Raw genomic sequence first — 18,209 nt, forward strand, 5'->3', positions numbered from 1 at the left:
TACTATTGAGCCAAGGCGGACACCCATAAAAGAATCAATTGCCAAAAAAAGGCTGAAGGCCTACATTTATCTTAAATGGCTTCACAGCTCCAGGGTCCCAGGTTCGATTCCCGGCTTGTACGGAGTCTGCATGTTCCCCCCGTGTCTGCATGGGTTTCCTCCGGTTGCTCCGGTTTCCTTCCACAAGTCCCGATAGACGTGCTTGTTAGGTAATTTGGACATTCTGAATTCTTCCTCTGTGTACCCGAACAGGTGCCGGAGTGTGGCGACTAGGGAATTTTCACAGTAACTTCATTGCAATCTAAGGCTGTCATGTGAGAGTACCGTTAAGAAATGGGTGTTTAAGAAATGTACCTTTAAGAAATGGGTGTTTATCAGTGATGTCAGAGTGTGGGTGGAGCTGGGCTGTCTGTCACCTTTTTACTTTTGTTTTAGGCTGTTTGCTGCAGGGTGTGTTTTAGTTTTGTTTTCTTTGTTGGAGCTGAAGCCAGACAGAGCAGGTGTACTGTTGATCTCTCTGCCATGAAAAGACTATCTCTTGATCATTTGGTGAATTCGGAATTATAAATGTTCTCAGTAGTGAATGTAAACCTGATGTGCTTCTGTTAAAAGGTGTTTCTTCTGTCTTCTGGATGTTGTTTGGGAAGTTATTAAGCATTACTTAGTGTTGTATTCTTTGGGGATTGTATTTGAATTAATGGTTGCTAAGATGTTCACTGTATGTTTTAAAAAGGTTAACTTGAGTTCATAGAACAGTGTTCTTCAAAGTCGGGGGTGCGATCCGCGGGTGGGTGGCGGGCGGGTGTCGGGCGGGTGTCGGGAGGGTAGCGGAGCCGTCCTTTGCGGCGCTCCGGATCGCACAAATCCCCGCACAGCAGCCGGATTTTAATAACGCCGGCTGCAAGTGGCCTTTAAAATGGCCGCGAATATGGTAAAAAAATTTGGCCGCATTGCGCATGCGCGCATGATCATCGGCACGCATGCCCAAAACTATGCGCATGCACGCGATGATCAGGCGCACATGCGCAGCGCTGCCGCTATTTTTTTAAATTGTCACAGCTTTTTGTTTCAAGTTCGGAGGGGTTTTATTCATTTATTTTATTTATTTAATTTTTTTTTCATTTATTTTACTCATTTTATTTTTTTTACAAGTTCGTGGGGGGGGGGGGGTCTTCATTTTATTCATTTATTTAATTCATTTAATTTTTATTTTTTTCATTTATATTATTCATTTAAAAATTATTTTTTTTACAAGTTCGGGGGGGTTATATTTGATAAAATTTTACAGGAAAAAAATGCAGAACTTTGGACCGATGGAGACTCCATACTTTCCGACAGCGGAAGGATTCACCTTCATCCAGCAGGTTCCATTGGAGGAGCGTGTACGAGGGCCAAAGGGACCCAAAGCCATTTCCTCCATTTTTATCAGCAGCAAACAAGGTAAGAGAAAATGGTGGGTCGCTCAGGTCGGCCGACGTGGGTCGCTCAGGTCGGCCAGCGTGGGTCGCGAAGGTCGGCTGGCGTGTGCCGCAAAGGTCGGCCGCGTTGGGTCCCGAAGATCGGCCGGGTTGGGTCCCGAAGGTTGGCCGGTTGGTAAAAATGGGTCCCCGGAAAAAAAGTTTGAAGAACACTGTCGTAGAATAAACATTGTTTTGCTTCAAAAAATACTTTTCTATTTCTGCTCTACCACACCTGTAGAGTGGGCCGTGTGCTCCCCATACCGCAATCTATTAAATGTTGTGGGTCAGGTGAACTTCATGATACTTCAGGGTTCTCTAAACCCTGGCCCATAACAAGGCTACTTGACAGGGGCTGGTTTAGCACAGTGGGCTAAGACAGCTGGCTTGTAATGCAGAACAAGCCCAGCAGCGTGGGTTCAATTCCTGTTACAGCCTCTCCGAACAGGCGCCGGAATGTGGCGACTAGGGGCTTTTCACAGTAACTTCATTGAAGCCTACTTGTGACAGTAAGCTATTATTGTGACAATAAAGACAATTAGTATTATTATAAACTACAACTCTTTGAAAAAGATTGCTATTTTGGTTTCGAAAGCACGGCCTGGGATCTGGCTCAGCATTGTGACCGCTTGACCACCGGGGCACCCGGCTGAGTATACAGACACACCCGCTGTCAATCATAGGGCCGAGTGGCCTACATCTGCTCTTACATATTTTCTAGGGACCATCCCACTGGATAATGCAGTTTAGCAGTTGCTTACGGTGATAGAAAGTCTACATTTATAAGAACATACAGGTACTAAAGTAATTATTACATGCCCGGTATATAGATTTTGAAATAGCAATGTATGCAAGAGAAATGTATGAGAAAGAGAGTGTGGGGGATGGGAGGAGGTGGCGTCAAGTGGCCCTGTGACTGTGGAGGGTTCCATCAGTAAACAGAGGCTGTGTTTTATGTTTCTTGGCAGGGTGAAGGAGGTGGAATGGAAACTGAATGGTCTGCGCACTCCCTTCTTTGCTTGTCCAATCAAACGGCAACGAGACTTCCCCTCGACTCTTCTGGTGGCGGGCAGTTGATTTGTCTGCCCGCTGTTAGCTGGTGGGTTCAAAGGTCCTGGCGCCGTAGTTAAATGCCACTCCAGCACACTCATATCACTCTCTCCAATCCACCTGTCTTCACCAGAGAGTCTGTCCCTCGATTCGACCCTCCCCCACCCCCCCCCTCCCCAACCTCCACCCCGTGCCATCACCAGCAAGGCATCTCTATCCACCACATCCGGAGTCTTCATCCATTCCCTTCCAGTAAACGATGTGATATCCCTTTGACCTCCTTGTTTGTGAGATTTTCATGCAGCCTTGTCAGGGTCCAATATCCCACCCCTCGGTCCTCCCTCTGCCTTCCATTGTGCCCACCTTCACCCACCTCCTTGTCCCCTTTGCCTGCCATTGTGAGCCCTCATTCTTCTCCCCTTCTTGCACAGCCCTCTTCCACATTTCCCCTCCCTCCTACCACCCCGCCGCCCCCTCTCCCCCACCACTGCCCCTTCACCTCCCCGGCCTCACCTCCCCCGGTCGAAGTTCATACCTTTTTAGCAGTGACTGCATGAGCCAATAACTTTATTTGATTGGGGCTGTTGCATTTGAGGGGGGAAGGAAAAACTATATATGTCTTTGCAAGACAGACTACATCCTAATTTTTTTTAATGAATGGTTTTCAAAATGTTGAGCTGACAAGGTGGCTCCAGCTGGTCACCTGTTGGCTTCTGGGAGTTTCTGAGCAATTTCAAAATGATCAAAGGCCCTCAAAAGTCCTGGAATGTAACATTCCCTTGCATCGCATAAACATTCAAACTAAGACAACACAAAGGCCTCGCCGACGAGCTGTCTGTCCAGCCAGCTCCAAACAAAGGCAGCTGGTTACAAATCATAGTCTCCAATAATGGTGCTCGTGGCCTAAGCATTAACCGCTTGAACACACTGGACTCAATAAGGGGGCCTTGTTTAGTCAACCTGAAACCAGTGTCTCTGCGAACAAAAGGACCTCTGACTCCTATTAAACACCTCAAGATTCCAACCCTGGGAAAATACATCCTTTGTCCAACATGGTGGTGGGAGGGTATGTCACATGACCTCCCCCCCAGCTGCCAGAACTTGTAATATTCCCCTGTGGACCTGACCTCAGACACCTACACTGTGAACAGGACTCCGGGCAAACAGCCTGCATTGTATTATATCAAGAAGGTGGCAGCAGAAAGACCTTTGGACTTCATCAAAACTGCAAACTACTGGAACATTGGAACTTACGTCTCCAAGACTAACTCACTCCATGTACCTTCTCCCATTGTGGAAGTCTCACTTCTGGAAAGACAGATCACTCTCTGACAATAAGCCAACCTCCCGTCTAAAGAAACATTCTATTACACTCTCACTCTGCAATCACGTGAAGCCATAACTTATTTTATTATATGTCCTGAACACTCTTCTATTTTCCTTGCCCCCATTTATTGTGGCGGCGCAGTAGGAGCGGATGTCGAAAAACCCCTTCATGCACGCGTGTGTAAAAATAAACTAACCCCTTTATTTTATCTTACCTCGGGTTTGCTGCGAGTTATTCGGGACACTCCAAATTTAAGGAGCAGGATTCTCCGCCGTCGGGATGTTCCATTTTGCCGGCTGTCCGGGGGTTTCCCGACGGCGTGGGGCGGCCCCACAATGGGAAACCCCATCGACCAGCCGGCAAAACGGAGCATCCCGCCGGCGCACTGAAGCAGAAATCTGGCGCGGCGGGGCGGAGAATCCATCCCAAGGGCTGGAAAAAATACTCAACCGTCTATAAAGTGGGGAAATCCAAATCATAACACCTTTCTGTTCATGGATGGGTAGTGAGAGGGGAAATCAAGGAATTTTAAATTACCCCCCCCCAACCTCCTGACCGCAACAGGGCATTTGTCGAACTTTCCTTTTGGAGGTTTTTAATATTTAAAAAGGAATCAATAGAATGGAGAGGGCAGCACAGTAGCATTGTGGATAGCACAATTGCTTCACAGCTCCAGGGTCCCAGGTTCGATTCCAGCTTGGGTCACTGTCTGTGCGGAGTCTGCACATCCTCCCCGTGTGTGCGTGGGTTTCCTCCGGGTGCTCCGGTTTCCTCCCACAGTCCAAAGATGTGCAGGTTAGGTGGATTGGCTGTGATAAATTGCCCTTAGTGTCCAAAATTGCCCTTAGTGTTGGGTGGGGTTACTGGGTTATGGGGGTAGGGTGGAGGTGTTGACCTTGGGTACGGTGCTCTTTCCAAGAGCCGGTGCAGACTCGATGGGTCGAATGGCCTCCTTTTGCATTGTAAATTCTATGAAATCTATGAAACTTTATTCCGCTGGTGAGAGAAGCTAAGGAAACATAAATCAGAGAAAGGCCATTCAGGAGGGAAGTCAGGAAACATGTCTCGGTACAAAAAGCAGTACATACTGGATCAATCGATAACCTTAAATCTGAGAATGTAGGTTTTTTGCTGTTATTAAGGGAAAGGGATCCAGGGCAGGTGACTAACATCGGAATACAAATGAGCAATGCTCTCGTTGAATAGGAAATTATTTGTGGCCATGTGCCTCTTCCTAATATATGCAGATATGGAGCTAAGGTGGCACTGTGGCACAGTGGTTAGCACTGCTGCCTCACAGCTCCAGGGACCCAGGTTCAATTAAGGCCTCGGGTGACTGTGTGGAGTTTGCACGTTCTCCCCGTGTCTGCGTGGGGTTCATCCAGGTGCTCAGGTTTCCTCCCTTAGTCCAAAGATGTACAGGTTAGGTGGATTGGCCACATTAAATTGCACCTTAGTGTCCAAAAGGTTAAGTGGGGTTACTGGGATAGGGTGCTCTTTCCAAGGGTCGGTGCAGACTCGATGGGCCAAATGGCCTCTTCTGCACTGTAAATTCTATGAAACGGGTTGAAGGAGTAGAATGTGTCTATTCCTGCTCCTAAATCTAACGATTCTACAAAGATTAATTTTTCTTTTATTCAGCATTTATTGCCCATCCCTAATTGCCCTTGAACTGATTGGCTTTTGCTAGGCTATTTCAGAGTCGACCACAATAATTTCATTCCCGAAAGGGCATTAGTTAACTGGATGGATTTCTATGACCAGCGTTGATCATGATTAGACTTTTTAATTCCAGAATTTTATTTAATTCAAATTCCACCATTGTGGGATTCGAACCTGGGCCCCCAGAGTATTACCCTGGGCCTCTGGATTACTAGTCTAGTGACAATACCGCCACGCCACAGCCTCCCTGAATGGAGAAGGGTGATCATCTGGACTGTGCAAGGCCTCGAGAAAGCAGTGAATGGTGTTTCTTTTGATCCATGCCTGCTCCATGTGTCCTGCATTGACAATTCTAAATCTAAGACTGAGTGCCGACAGCACGGAAAACAAGAAGCTTGACACAAAAGCTGCTAATCTGGCCGAAAGGAAGCTGCTGTTCTAGAAAAAGTTGCCATAGAGGTGGAGTGAGCCGTGTGTTCCAAAATAAAGATATAACTCAAGCGGTCCGGTGCCTGTCTGGTTCATACGGCTGCGGCGAAACCTATTCTGTTGTTCCTGTAATCAAATTCGGTGTAATATCGACCGATAAAGTTGGCACCCAGAATCCAGAGCGGGCCAGCAGGTGGCGGAATGTCAAGACCAGTGAAGGTAACGGTGCAGACGTCTTCTCCAAACTGGGAGGCCTGTAAACAGTGAGAAGCAGAGATCAGTCCCCATGTCTCCCAGAACTAAAACATTCAAGCTGGATTTTGTTTTCAACACATTCTCTTTAACCACACTAAAATCTACTCACAAGATGTGTAATAGCTTCCCAGTTGTTTATCAATCAACAGGTTCAAAGGCAGAGCTCATGACGTTCCCAAATTTAGCAGGGGAATGCGAAACACAAAATCTTAAGCATGTGCTAAAGGATCATAAAGGCTCATTATCACAGTTCAGGAAAACACCCAAGGCTTCCATTAACGTCAATGGATCAGATATTTATTCTTTGGAGAAGCATGGATGTAGGGTTTGATTGCTGCTCACATGACAACGAAAGAAATTGATTTTGTTCCAGTTTACAGTTTGTTCCAGTTAAATTGATTCGGGAGGACCGAGGTCACAATTTAAAGTTGTATAAAGGCAGACCTCATTTCCATGTCAGGTGGTGCTGCTTTCCTCAGAGAATGGTGGAATTCTGAAACAGGCAATCATTTGGTCCAGTTGGATGTTGCGTTGCTGGATCCCTTCAAGCACCAGCTGAATCTGTTTCCGGTTGGGGCGGGCAGAGCATGGCAAATTCACCTCTTACAAAGGATGGGCTCTTTGGGGCTCTCTGGGACAGAGTCATCTCTTGGGCCAGTTTTGATAGGCTAAGTGGGTGGGAGAGGTGTTCCGTCCCCAGTTGATTCTGGGGTATTAATCTGATTTTCTTTTTTGTGTCTCACCCAATAGCTATCCTGGCTTTGGGTGGGGAGACAGTGGATGTGGTGTATTTGGACTTTCGGAAGGCTTTTGACAAAGATCAGCGTGTAAAATTAAAACGCCTGGGATTGGGGGTAGTGCTTTGAGATGGATAGGAAACTGGTTGCCAGGCAGGAAACAAAGAATAGGAATTAGTTGGTCTTTTTTAAATTGGCAGGCAGTGACTCGTGGGGTACTGCAGGGTTCGGGGCTGGGACCCCAGCTATTCACAATATACATTAATGATTTAGATGAGGGAACAAAATGTCATATCTTCAAATTTGCAGATGACACAAAGTTGGGTGGGAGGGTGAGCTGTGAGGAGGATACAGAGATCCTTCAGTGTGATTTGCACAAGTTGAGTGAGTGGGCAAATGAATGGCAGATACGGTATAATGTGGATAAATGCAAAGTTATCCACTTTGGTAGCAAAATCAAGAAGGCAGATTATTATCTGAATGGCCATAAATTAGGAGGGGGAATGTGCAACGAGACCTGGGTGTCCTGGTACTCCAGTCACTGAAGGTAAACATGTAGGTGCAGCAGTCGGTAAAGAAGGCAATTGGTATGCTGGCCTTCATTGCGAGAGGATTCGAGTACAGGAGCAGAGATGTCTCGCAGCAATTGTACAGGGCCTTGGTGAGGCCACATCTGGAATATTGTGTGCAGTTTTGGTCTCCTTAACTGAGGAAGGATGTTCTAGCTGCAGAGGGAGTGCAGCAAAGGTTTACCGGACTGATTCCTGGGATGGCAGGACTGATGTACGAGGAGAGATTGAGTCGGTTAGGATTGTATTCGCTGGAGTTCAGAAGAATGAAGGAGGATCTCATAAAACCAATAAAATTCTAACAGGACTGGACTGGGTGGATGCAGGAAGGATGTTCCCGATGGTGGGTGTGCCCAGAACCAGGGGTCACAGTCTGAGGATACGGGGTGGACCATTTAGGACAGAGAATGGGCGAAATTGCTTCACCCAGATAGTGGTGAGCCTGCGGAATTCATTATTACAGGAAGTAGTTGAGTGGGAAGTAGTTGAGTCAAGAAGCAGTTAGAATCAGCACTTAGGGCAAAGGGGATCAAAGGATATGGGGGAAAGTGGGATTAGGCTATTGAGTTGGATGATCAGCCATGATCATAATGAATGGTGGAGATTGGCTGGATCCTGAACAAGAGGGTCTTGTCCTGTCCCTCATTGTTCATTTGTTCATATGAACAACACAGGACCTAGAATCCATGGACAGAGCAGATTGCATACATAGGACACGCCCACACCAACACTGACCACGACCAGCAACATTGTTAAAATCATCAGAGCACACACACACTCAGACATAGACACACACACAATCACAGAATTGTTACAGTGCTGAATTAGGCCATTCGGCCCATCGTGTCTGCAGTGGCTCTCCAAATGAGCATTAATACTTAGTCCCATTTTCCTGACTTTTTGCCATTGCCCATTTTTTCTATTCAAATAATCACCTAACACCCTCTTGAATGTGTTGATTAAAATGTCTCCACCACAATTCCAGGTAGTGCATTCCAGGCCGAAAGGTTTTTCTCACATCACATTTTAAGGCGGTATTCTCCCCCCCGCCCTCCGCCGGGTGGGAGAATCGCCGGGGCGCCGTGCGAATTGCGCCGAGCCGCCCCGACCCCCGCACGCGATTCTCCCACCCCCCCCCCCAAAACCAGGGCCGCGAGAATCGCGCCGGGCCGCTCGGAGAATCGCCGCAAACGGCGAGCGGCGGTTCTCCGGCCCGGATGGGCCGAGCAGCCGGCGAAAAAAATGACAGTCCCGCCGGCGCCGTTCTAACCTGCTGTCGGGCCGGCGGGACCTGGGGCTTCAAAGGCCGGGAGCGGCCTGTGGGGGGTGGGAGGGGGGGGGTCCCAACCCCGGGGGAGGCCCTCCGGAGGGGCCTGGTACGCGATCGGGACCAACCGATCGGTGGGCTGGCCTCTCTGTCGCCGGGCCTCCTTTCTTCCGCCGGCAAGCCTGGATCCATCCGCCATGTTTGTGAGGGCGGCCTGGGGGAAGACGACCACCACGCATGCACTAGTTGGCGCCGGTCCAACTGCGCATGCGCGGGACCCAAGTCTTTTATGCGGCGCTGGGTTGCTGACGCCGCGCCGGGGCCCCGCCCCTGTAAATCGCGCGACACCCCTGCTAGCCCCATGGAGGGGGAAGAATAGGGGTTTGGGAATGGGTGCCGATGCCGGAGTAAAACACTCCTGTTTTTACTCCGGCGTCAGCACTTAGACTCCCGTTGGGAGAATCCCGCCCTTGATTCTTTTGCAAATCACTTTAAATCTGCGCCCTCTCGTTCTTGATCTTTTAATGAGCGGGAACTGTTTCTCCTGATCTACTCGGTCCAGTCCGCTCAAGATTTTGAACACATCTTGGAGCACCTCACCTGCCATCCCACCAATTTGTCTATGTCCTTTTGAACTTCTACACTGTCGACCTCACAGTTTACAACACTTCAAAGTTTTGTGTCATCTGAAAACTTTGAAATTGTCCCCTGCACACCAAGATCTAGATTATTAATATATCGAGAAATGCAAGGGTCCCTATACAAACTCCTGGGGAACACCGCTACAAACATTCCTCCAGACTGAAACATATCCATTGACCATTACTCTCTGATTTCAATTACTTAGCCAAATTTGTATCCACGTTACTATTGTCCCTTTGTTCCATAAGCTATAAATTTTCTTACAAGTCTGTTATGTGGCACTATATCAAATGCCTTTTGGAAGTCCATGTACACCACATCAACAGCATTACCCTCATCGAACATTTCTGCTACCTCTTCAAAAACGCCAGCAAGATTGGTCCCCTTTAGAAATCCATGCTGGCTTTTCCTAGTCAACCCACATTTTTCCATGTGACTACTACTTATACCCTGATTAATTGTTTCTAGAAGCTTCCCCACCATTGAAATTGAATTGACTGGCCTGTAGTTGCTGGGCTTATCCTTACAACCTCTTTTGAGCACTGACATCGTGGCTGCATTTCTCCAGTCCTCTGTCGCTCGCCTGGGTCCAGGGATACACGCACACATGCATGCACACACACGGATATACATGCATGTGCACATGCTCAGACAGGGACACACACACACACATATTCAGACATAGACAGAGCCACAAACTCAGACTTACCCCAATAGAAACGGACAAAGGCACACTCAGACACAATCATACATACACATGCATGCACACGTGCGTGACACACACTTTATTTTGAAGACAGTTATGTTCAGAGCGATGTTGCAAACAATCCTTTCAAAGATGAAAGAGAAAAACACATGCAACGGATTTCTCCCGAATCCCTGCGATGGCCCGACGTCAGCGTAAAAAGCAGCGCGAACCACTCCGGCGCCGGGCCGACCGGACGTTGTGGAATCCTCCGCACTTCCGGGCGCTAGGCCGGCAGCGGAATGGTTGACGGCCCGCCAACCGCCGCCGAGGGGCATTAGTGCATGCGCAGAACCGTCGGTGTGGTTCCGCGCATGCGCAGACCGGCCGGTGTTTTCTAACGCATGCGCAAGGAGGTGTCTTCTCCGCGCCGGCCATGGCGGAGCCCTACAGTGGCCCCGATTGCAGGCCCCCTCCCCCGGGGCCGGATCCCCCCCCCCCCCGCGCCCCTCCGAGGACCGCACTAACCAGCCTACCAGCCAGGTCCCGCCGTGTGGGATCATGTCCAATCCACGCCGGTGGGACTGGCCAGAAACCGACGGCCACTCAGCCCATGGGGCCCGGAGAATTGCCTCGGGGGCCCCTGCCCGAAAACTGGTTCTGGAGAATATGGCAGTTGGCGTCGGAGCGGGATTCACATCGCCCCCCTGGGATTCTCCGACCTGGCAGGGGGGCGGTGAATCCCGCCCATGGTCTGGAGTTATGTTTTTCACACAGACAGTAGTGGATGCCTGGAACGCGCTGCCAGTGGATGTGGTGGAAGCAGGCACATTAGCAACATTTACGAGGCACCCGGATGGGTACATGAATAGAGAGGAAATACAGGGATACGGACTGAGTAAGGGCAGAAGGTTTTTTTTATTTTGGGCATCAGCTCAGACTTGAAGGGCCGAAGGGCCTGTTCCTGTGTTGTACTTTTCTATGTTCTTTGTTCTTAAGGTAAGGTTGGGTGCTGTGTTATAAGGAGTGACCATGTAAGACCCTGGAGTGTGATGCATGCTGGAACAGATCTGTGACGAGGTATAGGGAACCTGTTTGCAGCCACAACAGAGAAGCGTCTGTTTGTTCCAGAAAGAAGAGTTTTGTTTAACACCTTAGAGTTCCACAGTTGAGTGAGAGAGAGAGCGAGAGAGAAGCCTTGTGACACATCTTCCCTATAGAAACAGCGGATTGTGCTGGAATTTGTTCGATAAATTAAGTTTCTGTAAGGATTATTGCCTAAAAAGGGTATTTATTTTTGAGTCTGACCAAGTAACAGACTGTTGGGAAATGTTCTGAAAGACTAATTTTAACTGTGTAAATGTAATCTTGTGTGGTTAAGTTTTCCTTTCTTAAGAAATATTGTAAGTTACTATTTTAAAATCTCTAGAAATGTTATTGAAATTTGTGACTCCTGATTTCATTACATTTATTTCCTCGAACTAAAATACAACGTACACATTGTTGTGCCAGCTTGGCAGAGCAAGAATGCAGAAACACACGCAAACACACATGCACACGCACAGACACCCATGCACACGCACACAAAGGCGGGATTTCCTGGTCCTTCCAGTTGGCGGGACTTTCTGGTTCCACCAAACGTGACCCCCCCCCCCCCCCCCACGATGGTTCCTCAGCAGCAGGGTGGGCGTAGACTTTGGCTGGACAGGAAGATCCCGCCGGAGGCTTACAGCGAGTCGCCTCTGCTGCAGGAAAACACACCGCGGGAGGAGGCCTGAAAACCCCCAGCCAAATTTTCTCCCCTTTCCCCCACATTATAATTCAAACTCACCTTCATAATGTAGTCTTCACCCTTTAATAGATAGTTCCTTCCTCCCAGGTTGAAAGAAATGTGAGGCAGTAGATGTATTTTGTCACAATCCACGATGTACTGCATGTGAAGTGGAAAGGGAGATGAGAAAGTAGGAATGAGAAAACGCCATTTGAGGGCATCCAATTCTTTTACTGATTTAGATCAGCACTTATCCCAAGCCATTTAGATCTTCCTTCCTAGTTGACACCAACCCTGGTTCCCTTTACTCCTCCATCAATTACGAAATCAGTACACCACCAATTTGAGAGCTGCAAAGTAAGCTGTAATTCTACCACTGTGGCTGCAAGTCTGTTCTATGATTAACAACTGTAAAGTCTGATTTCATACCTATTCAAGTTGATCAAGGATCTCTGGTTTGTAAATAGGTCCCATAATTCTCTGGTTAAATACAAAGATAATTTTACAAGATCTCTCCTATCAATTGGCTTCGCGCTAGAGAAGATACAATGTTGTTGCTCTTTTTAAGATGACCAAAGAATTTACAGTGCAGAAGGAGGCCATTCGGCCCATCGAGTCGAGATAAGCACAGAGCTGGCTTCTTCTGTGATGTATTGCTTTGACACTTGTAGTGTCTTTAAGCTGCTCCTATTTTGGCTCCACGCCACTACATGGGACAATTGCTCAAGCCTTGCGGAGCTAGCAGCTATCAAAGTAAACTTATCGAGTTGCTCAGGGTTCTCCACCGCAAAGCCCACATGCTGAGCAGAAACTACTGGCAATGCCGATTTGCCAGGAAGCACGTTTTGAATGGCAAGTCAGATAAGACTATTAATTAATAAGGTGAATAATATCTGCAAATACTTTGTGCAGATTAGGCAGCATCCATGGAAAGGAAAACCGAATTAAGGTTTCAGCCCATTAACCTTTCGTCACAACTGGAGAAATAGAGAGATATAATACATTTTGAGCAAATACAGAGGAAAGGGGGAGACAAGAACAAATTGGACTTAAAAGATTGCTTGTCATTTAACCTCTCCATCCTTCCATCAAAGAAAAGTACAGCACAGGAACAGGCCCTTCGGCCCTCCAAGCTGACCATGCTGCCTTGTCTAACCTAAAACTTTCTACACTTCTGAGGTCTGTATCCCTCTGTTCCCCATCTTATTCATGTATTTGTCAAGATGCTCCTTAAATGTCACTATTGTACCTGCTTCCACCACCTCCTTCGCCAACAAGTTCCAGGCACCCACTACCCTCTGTGTAAAAAAACTTCCCTCGCACATCTCCACAAAGCTTTGCCCCTCGCACCTTAAACATATGTCCCCTAGTAATTGACTCTTTCACCCTGAGAAAAAGCTTCTGACCATCCGCTCTGTCTGTTGTGTTATGTACTCTGGGATAACACTGGCTGCAACTGGATGCAGCTTTAACCAAACGATACTCCAGACTTTGAAGTTAGTTCAATCTGATTTATTGAACCAGTAGCACAGTTAGCACAGTTCTCTGTGAGTTCGACTCTCTGCTAACCTAAGTGTGGTTACTCTATCTAACTGAACCAGACTAGCTCTTAGCCACGTGCTGGAGGTGTGATACTGTACATACACCCTGACTCACTCTGTAGATGTTCATCAGTGGAGAGAGGCGGAGTGTGAGTGCCTCGTGCCTTTTATAGTGAGATACCATCCCTGAGTGTCCTGCCTGCTCATTGGTCATGTCCTGTTCTCTGTGTTCATTAGCTGCCTGTCTGTGCCTGTCTGTATATCATTATCTGCATTTCTGCATATCATGACACTGTCCATGCCCCTCATAATTTTGTAGACTTCTATCAGGTCGCCCCTCAACCTCCGTCGTTCCAGTGAGAACAAACTGAATTTATCCAACCTCTGCTCATAGCTAATGCCCTCCATACCAGGCAACATTCTGGTAAACCTCTTCTGCACCCTCTCCAAAGCCTCCACATCCTTCTGGTAGTGTGGCGACCAGAATTGAACACTATATTCCAAGTGTGGCCTAACTAAGGTTCTATACAGCTGCAACATGACTTGCCAATTCTTATACTCAATGCCCCGGCTGATGAAGACAATCATGTCGTATGCCTTCTTTTTAAAAAATAAATTTAGAGTACCCAATTCATTTTTTCTAATTAAGGGGCAATTTAGCGTGGCCAATCTACCTACCTTGCACATCTTTGGGTTGTGGGGACAAAACCCACGCAGACACGGGGAGAATGTGCAAACTCCACACGGACAGTGACCCAGAGCCGGGATCGAACCTGGGACCTCGGCGCCGTGAGGCAGCAGTGCTAACCACTGTGCCACCGTGCTGCCGATCTGTATGCCTTCTTGACCACCTATTACTGACCTCTCTTTTCCACTTTCCTTCTCTTTTTCTCATTGTATTTCTAACATTTTCTCTTTTTAATTCAGATTTCCAGCAATCGTATTATTTTGATCTTCCATTCGATACTTTTCTCCAGAGCTATTCGAACTTCTACACTCTCACAGTAATTAAACCTAACTACAATGCTTTGACCAATCAGAGTTGGTCTGTCTGATTTGAATTCAAACAAAAGTTTGGCATTTACCCGCTTCCCGGCTCAACCTCCATGGCAACACCTCTGCCAATGAGGACCCACTCGCGAACCAATCAGTACTCTCTTCTCATGCAATCTAAATTGTTGTTCCCGATTATAATAATCCTCACGAGACCCACAGGGATACGCTGACTGAACTCCCCATGGGACTCATAGAATATGAGCGTCCCCGTTAGTGGGCGCCCGCCCAGCTGGGTCTCGTAAACCCGCCCATTTGAAGTCAGCCCGGATTGGGGCCGCCACCTCCAGTGGTCCCGACTGGGACCATTGAGTCGTAAGCCGCAAAGTGGCCTTTACTTCATGTTCATTAAATAAATGTTACCACTGTGGCTAGCACTGCTGCCTGACAGCGCCAGGGACCCGGGTTCGATTCCGGCCTCAGGTCAGTGTGTGAAGTTTGCACGTTCTCCCCGTGTCTGGGTGGGTTTCCTCCGGGTGCTCCGATTACCTCCCACAGTCCAAAGATGTGCAGGTTGGGTGGATTGGTCTTGCTAAATTGCCCCTTAGTGCCCAAAAGGTTAGGAGGGGTTACTGGGTTATGTGGATCGGGTTGGGGCTTGGGCCTAGTTAGAGTGCCCTTCCCAAGGGCCGGTGCAGATTCGATAGGCTGAATGGCCTCCTTCTGCTGTTGGGATTCTGTGATTCTATAATTCTAACTTACCTTCTCAGGCCACCTGAGCTTTTATACCAAACTGTCCTGATGACAGCATGTCACTTTTTCAGCAATACTGAAGCTCTATACTAACCAAGTGACTATTTGCATTGTACTTCTTACTCAGAGAGCAATGAAAATGTGGGACCAGCACATGAGAATTTTTGAGGCAAATAACTCCATTGAATTTGCAGCACAGTAATGGGCCAATTAGCCCAACTCCTCCTAGCCCGCTTCATCTAACCCTATCAGTTTAAGTTTTATTCCTTCCTTCCTCATGTCCTTCATAGGTTCATAGAATCCCGACAGTGCAGAAGAAGGCCATTTGGCCCATCGAGTCTGCACCCACCCTCTAATAATGATAATCTTTATTGCAATAATAATCTTTATTGTCACAAGTAGGTTTACATTTAACACTGCAATGAAGTTACTATGAAAAGCCCCTCGTCGCCACACTCTGGCGCCAGTTCGGGTACACAGAGGGAGAATTCAGAATGTCCAATTTACCTAACATTATGTCTTCTTGTGGGAGGAAACTGGAGCACCCGGAGGAAACCCACGCAGACGCAGGGAGAACGTGCAGACTCTGCACAGACAGTGACCCAAGCCGGGATTTGAACCTGGGACCCTGGCGCTGTGAAGCAACAGTGCTATCCATTGTGCGACCGTGCTGCCCCTCTAAAGGAGCATCTTACATAGGGCCACTCACCTGCCCTATCCCTGTAATCCCATCTAAGCCCTTCGACAATAAGGGGCAATTTATCAATCCACCTAACCTGCACATTTTTGGACTGTGGGAGGAAACCGGAGCACCCGGAGGAAACCCACGCAGGCACGGGGAGAACGTGCCTAACTCCACAGACACAGTCACCCAAGGCTGCAATTGAACCTGGGTCTCTGGCACTATTAGGCAGCAGTGCTAACCACTGTGACAGCGTGCCACCCTAAGCTTATCCAGTTTCCTGTGGAATTGATTGCTATTCACCACCTCCATGAGATAACATAGAGCACAGTTGCTACGGAAAGCAGTGTACTTAGGACCTTCTTCCGTTCCATGGCTCAGTGACTGAGTGAACACTGAACCCTGACAATGGTTCTCGATAAGATCTGTGATTCAGGTAGTGTGAAGTCACACCGGCAGAGCAGAAAAGGTCCAAACGTACAAATTCTCATGTTTAAACAGCCTGGAGGACCAATACATGTGGTCCTGCCCTGGGAAATAAACACATGATGTTGTCTCATATATTATTTAAGGTGAAGCTTCATTCAGCTTGGTATACTAGGTTTTCTGTTTGAAACTACTTTAGTAACCATGGTGATGGACTTTGGATGACTGAGAAGATGGGGGAGCATGCTGCAGAAGTACGGCGCTGCTGGAAAAACCGAAACACAAATCAATTGACACCTGAAGTGAAGGCCAGAATTTTCATTTCCAAGGTGACTGTTAGAAGGGAGCAGCCACAGTTATTGTAAAAAGAGATTCTCTCCAGCCAGGCTCTTTGAATCAGAATCGATCTGCTTCAATCTCCAATTTGTTCCTTCCAGTGGATTGTAGGATTTGTCTCAAGCTGCACTTGTCCCAGCTTACGTAGTCATCTGAAGCAGTCGGAGGTCGGGAGGTCAACTCTGGCTCGACTGACTCCTGGAGGTTTTATCACATAACCTCTTCCCCTCAATTTACCCACCTCCCCACCACCACCCCCCTTGCCCTCTCCCAATCCACCCACACTCCCTCGCCAGTGGCCACTCAAAATCAAACTTCCCTGCCTCGCCACAATTGATTGGAAAGTGAATAGCTTCTCCATCACCAGGTGACTATCTGTCAAACTGCCTTTCCTTCAGTATTTCCAACATTTCTTATCAATAATACGTTGAAAGAAATCTATTTCTTTTATTTAATTCTCCCAGCTCCGCGATATAGCCCCTGGGTTAGAACTTAGAACATAGAACATACAGTGCAGAAGGAGGCCATTCGGCCCATCGAGTCTTCACCGACCCACTTAAGCCCTCACTTCCAACCCTCTCCCCATAACCCAAATAATCCCTCCTAACCTTTTTTTGGACACTAAGGGCAATTTAGCATGGCCAATCCACCTAACCTGCACATCTTTGGACTGTGGGAGGAAACCGGAGCACCCGGAGGAAACCCACACAGACACGGGGAGAACGTGCAGACTCCGCCCAGACGGTGACCCAGTGGGGAATCGAACCTGGGTCCCTGGCGCTGTGAAACCACAGTGCTATCTACTTGTGCTACCATGCTGCCCCGTGCTCATGGTGTCTAGGAGATTACCCTTTAATTTCTGGCGAGACCCCAGGATAATCCGGGAGGATTAGCAACCCGAATGGTAGGTACAGCAGGGGTTAGAATAAAGTTCCCTCTCGAAGCTGTCCCATCAAAAAACTCCACGGGCGGGTTCAGAATGGGTTAGAAACACTGTCGCCTCACTGTTCTAATCATGGGGAAACACTTAATAATTTATAACAAAGTTCCATACTTACTCGGCATACGAGTGTTTTCTATTTGTAGTGACATTGTGAAGCCTGGACAATGTCCCACTTTAATGCTATATTTCATTGTGGAAGAAGTAACACCATACAGATCAATGTGAGCAAAATGTCACAGTCTAACACTTACATTCCAACACTTCAAAGCCCTTCATTGGCTGTGAAGGATGCCCTGAGGTTGTGAAGGACTGTATATGAATGCGAGTCTTTCTTCTTTATCTTTCAGTATGAGAGCAAGAGAGCTTCATTCAGTAAAAGGGATGGGCCGTGTTTATCGACTCTTCCCACCTTTGTCCCAGATACCAGTCACCTTTAATGGCCAGAGCGCAACAAAAGCCATCAGCCAATAAAGGACTCTCAAACTTCCAGCAATTAAACACTAGGTTTTCTTGATCACAGGATTTCCAGAGCAGAGGGAGGCCATTCGGCCCATCGAGTCTGCACCGGCCCTTGGAAAGAGCACCCTACTTAAGCCCACCCTATCCCTGTAACCCAGTAACCCCCCCTAACCTTTCTGGACACTGAGGGACAATTTAGCATGGCCAATCCACCGAACCTGCACA

At 47.8% G+C, this 18,209-nt stretch overlaps 1 protein-coding gene across 2 annotated transcripts in view; it reads right to left on the minus strand.

Annotated features, from left to right (window-relative positions):
* Positions 1 to 5,459: 5,459 nt before the first annotated feature.
* ren (renin) overlaps positions 5,460 to 18,209 on the minus strand; it is a 77,352-nt gene continuing 64,602 nt past the window's right edge. For both annotated transcript variants that reach the window (XM_072480052.1, XM_072480053.1), the window contains exons 8-9: positions 11,912 to 12,010; positions 5,460 to 6,179 (exon numbers count right to left, since the gene is read on the minus strand). In XM_072480052.1, the coding sequence (XP_072336153.1) occupies positions 6,018 to 6,179; positions 11,912 to 12,010 (261 nt within the window). In that variant the 3' untranslated portion in view covers positions 5,460 to 6,017. The remainder of the gene's footprint in view (positions 6,180 to 11,911; positions 12,011 to 18,209) is intronic.

The sequence above is a fragment of the Scyliorhinus torazame genome, chromosome 17 (assembly GCF_047496885.1).
Source record: "Scyliorhinus torazame isolate Kashiwa2021f chromosome 17, sScyTor2.1, whole genome shotgun sequence".
Lineage (NCBI taxonomy): Eukaryota > Metazoa > Chordata > Chondrichthyes > Carcharhiniformes > Scyliorhinidae > Scyliorhinus > Scyliorhinus torazame.